Source organism: Egretta garzetta, unplaced genomic scaffold, assembly GCF_000687185.1.
Source record: "Egretta garzetta isolate BGI_Z169 unplaced genomic scaffold, ASM68718v1 scaffold60, whole genome shotgun sequence".
Classification (NCBI taxonomy): Eukaryota; Metazoa; Chordata; class Aves; order Pelecaniformes; family Ardeidae; genus Egretta; species Egretta garzetta.
Genome location: NW_009258269.1, coordinates 526975 through 530942, shown reverse-complemented (window position 1 = coordinate 530942; position 3968 = coordinate 526975). Strand labels below are relative to the sequence as shown.

The window sequence follows — 3968 nt, the reverse complement described above, 5'->3', positions numbered from 1 at the left end:
GATTGTTCCCTTCATGAAGCCTTTACCAACAGACAACACAACATCCCTTACTTCAGAAAAGCAGCACCATAATAATAGACTGAATTAAAGCTGAGGACAATTGGGTTGTTAATAGAACTCTTCCCAAAAGTCATCAGGTTTTCCTACCATGTCTCCTAGTCTACACACACACTTTTTAAAGTACAATATGGTAAATATCAGAAAGTACAAAAGGAGTCCAGTGATAACAAAAAACACAGTAGTTTTTTTTTTTTAATTCAATTTTTTGCAAAAATAGGACTGTTCTTCCATGGCTATGTAGTATTTCAGAAACTTTTTACACAACTGTGATACCTCTAGCTAATCCTGATCATGTTTTCCCCTCTCCTTTCTGTATTTTATTTTATACCAGTAAGAGATTGTTCAGATTTCACAACTCTAAATCATGTTGGGAAAAAAGTTGGTGACTGCACAGAAGCGAGGGGAGACAAGAGCCCTGTGCCTGGGACTGGGAATGGTCACATGCTCCATGATGATGTACTTTTTTATTGGGATCACCATTGTGCCATTCTACACTAAAAGGTAATAACAATCACTTTGTTTAGAAATACAAAGCCATTTGTTTGTCCTGTCCACATCAACTACAATTATTAAAACAGTGCCAATATATATAAACAAATAATATGTTCTTAAAGAGCTCATAAGAATTTAAGACAGAAGAAAAGAGAAAGAAAAACGTGAACCAAGAATTCATCAGGCATTTACAGGTAAGCACAAGAAAGAGGGAATGATCATCTTCAGGGCTAGAATGAGAACAGACTAAAACACATTTACTATGAAAACTATGAAACAGCATTATCATGCTTATCAAAGCTTGATAATGGAAAGCTAAGTCTTGCATAAATGAATAAAAAAAAGCTTTTCTATGTGCAGGAGGGTGTGTTGGTTTTAATAAAACTACGAAAACTTGATCAACAGAAGTCATGGTAAAGTTGTTCAGTCAAGAATCTGTATCATTTCTCCAAATCAATCATCATGAGAAACCAGCACCTTCAACAGCCCAGTCTACCACAGCAAATGTTGCAGAATACAACAAATGCTGAAGAAGTTACTATTACCCACATTTTTATTTCATTTTGCGAATTCTGCCTCCACACACAAAGCTGGTTTGCACAAAACCAAAGTAACAAGACTAAGAATGCAGCTCACTTTGTCATGCTTGCAGATTTTGACAGAGAAAGCAAGTGCATCCACCTCATTCTTCTTGCTAGGAACACTTAAGCTCAAAAATGTTTGAGAAACACTATCCTTAAAACAGCATATTTCACATTTATTTTATGTATTTTCCAGCTCCTGATTACATTACAAAATACACTTGCATGTAAAAAGATTAGTTTCTTAATAACTGTGGTGAGACTGTTTCTTTACTTTTTTGCCACCAAAGTGTAACTGCTGTAAGCAGAAGCTTACTGTGGTATCAGTTCATAAAAGAGTAACTTCTGAGGAAAAGGTATAAGTAACAGCAAAAAAAAAAGGAAGTTTTGCCAGACAAAATCCTGCTACTTATTCATGCAAAAGGTCCATGTAATAAGGGGGGGCGGGCACGGGAACTGGTCTGAGTTCTGAGAATTATTGAATTAGTCAAAGTACTTCTGAGAAATCAAAAGCTCCACTATGCTTAGCCAGATTTCGAGTAATAAGGTCAAGCTTTATCAATGTACCGCACTTCCAAATGTTTACTACCAAACAGTAATCCATAGCAATTTTTCTTTCTTGAATAACACTTGAAGCTGATTACAGATGGGGTTAGAATCTAACTTCAAACTGCAGAATGTGTAACAACAACAACAAAAATGCTTTCCTGCACTGCTTTCCTATGGCAGCCCTTTGCCAGGCACAGCCATTGATTCCGGGTGGGCAAAGTGGACGGCACCAGGACTGAGCAGCCACAAACTCTACCCACGCCACCACTCACAGCTGGCGCACACAGATGCGTCTCCAGCATGCCAACGCTTTTAAAAGCAATACCTTTTGTTTTGTAGCATTTGGACAGCACAAACTGTGTGCAAGCTACTCAAAGCCAACATCAAGGATGAAGTTCTCTGCCCAAACAGCGAAGGCTCAGAGGATGAGGATATCTTTCCTTATCCCTGTCTACAGGTGTGGGTTAATCTGACAGCCTCAGGACAAGAGGTTATGCTGTATCATACCGAAGATACACTGGAAAAAAATCCTAAGGTACTCACAACACAGACTGAATGATCGCTCTCTGCTGCTATCTAACACCTTTGAGGAGAAGGGCTGCTTGTTTTAAACCAAGCAGCAGAGTAAGAGGAGGAGCTGTTCATCTTTTACATGTTAATATCTGTGGCTAGACCAAGGCATTTTTAAAATATTCCAGAAAGTAGTTTTGGATTTTCTTTTAAAGATTACAAACATTAAGTTAGGACTTGTTAAGCAATTACACCAACTGAACACTAATATTTAACCTTTATGAACATTTAAAAATACATAAGTTTCCGAGTTGAAGACCAATGGTAAGAAATAGTTTATAAGCTGTGGTTTGCTCAGGTGCTTGTTGAATTATCACAGGAGAGCATGTTTGTTTTACTCAATCTGACTTAACTACAAACTCTGCATTAGAGTATCTGTTATAACAAATCACCTTCATTTCCTTTGCAGTGCTCGTATGTCCCAGGCAAGTCCGAGAACTCTAAAGAAGTTAAAGCACAAATAGAAAAAATTGCAAGCAATTTCAAAAAATACCAGACTTTCCCATGTTACTATGACCCAGGAGGAAAGCAGATCAATGTCATTTTAAGCAGACTTTATCCCCCGAAAGGCCTCCTCTTTGCTTTCCTTTGGCCTACACTCATGTTTACTGGTGGATGTCTGATTATTGTACTGGTAAAAATTAGTCAGTATTTTTCTGTTCTTTCTGCTTGGCAGTAGAAAATAAATATCTAGCATAGATCGGTGTAAGAAATTAAAGTGCCTTTGTTCTGTATGTCTTTATCGGCATTTTGTGACTTTTAATATACCTGGTGTCAATCTAAGGGCAGGCATTCCAGAAAACTGAATGGCACCCACCATGGATGGCAATCCATTGCATGAGAACAAAATATAAAATGGATTCCCAAGAATGTGTGCAAATACCTCCTAAGAGCATAGACTGAGTTACTATCCATTAATTCCTTGGGTTTTCTGAGGTACAGTTGCTTTACAGAGCTACAATTCAAGGTTACTGCTAAACTCTTGTTCCACATTTTAGACAGAGTCCTAATTTTCTGTCTGGTTGAGACCAGTTGGTTCCAGATCCATACACATCATTACTGACAGACACACCCTTCATATACTTCTTTACCAATACAGTATGTATTCATTGCATACTCCTCTTGTCTGTTGAAAAAAGAATTTTTGTTACGGTCCAAAGAGATATTTGTTATCATGGATCTCTGCTTTTGGGAAAGGGGAGGGGTAAAACCACCCCAAACCAAAGTATACACATACAGACATTACAAAGTTTACACTCTAAATATCTAACACCAATTGCATATAATGAAACACATGCATAAAGTATAGGGTATGGTAAAGAAGCTTATATTAGAAGTAAGTATTTGTATTTAACTCAAATCTTAGCTCTGCTTTACTTTGAAACAAGTGTACCATTCAGGGAAGGCTACCTGCACTCAAGGAAGGCTACCTGCCTGCCATTTGCACATATTACAAAACTGTTAAGGAAGTCACGATATAAAGAGTATGAATTCTGCAGTAGAAAACATCCGTGATGTCTTATTAAATGCAGTAATCTAACCTAACCACAGAAGTTTGCATGCTTAGCACAAAGATATTTCACAATAGAGACTTTGTTTCTGGCACTGCAACTCTTAGGAGTGTTCTGATGCACATATAGACACATTTTCTGTTCTCGGAAAGTAACTATTTCTCAGCCAATTTTCAAATTGCTAGCGGACACAGGACGAACATAT

At 37.5% G+C, this 3968-nt stretch overlaps 1 protein-coding gene across 1 annotated transcript; it reads left to right on the top strand.

Moving 5' to 3' along the window:
• Positions 1–424: 424 nt before the first annotated feature.
• On the top strand, positions 425–2931 carry KCNMB1 (potassium calcium-activated channel subfamily M regulatory beta subunit 1). Its single transcript, XM_009649530.2, has 3 exons — positions 425–561; positions 2022–2217; positions 2662–2931. The coding sequence occupies exons 1-3, from the start codon at positions 425–427 to the stop codon at positions 2929–2931; spliced, it is 603 nt and encodes a 200-aa protein (XP_009647825.1).
• Positions 2932–3968: the final 1037 nt, after the last annotated feature.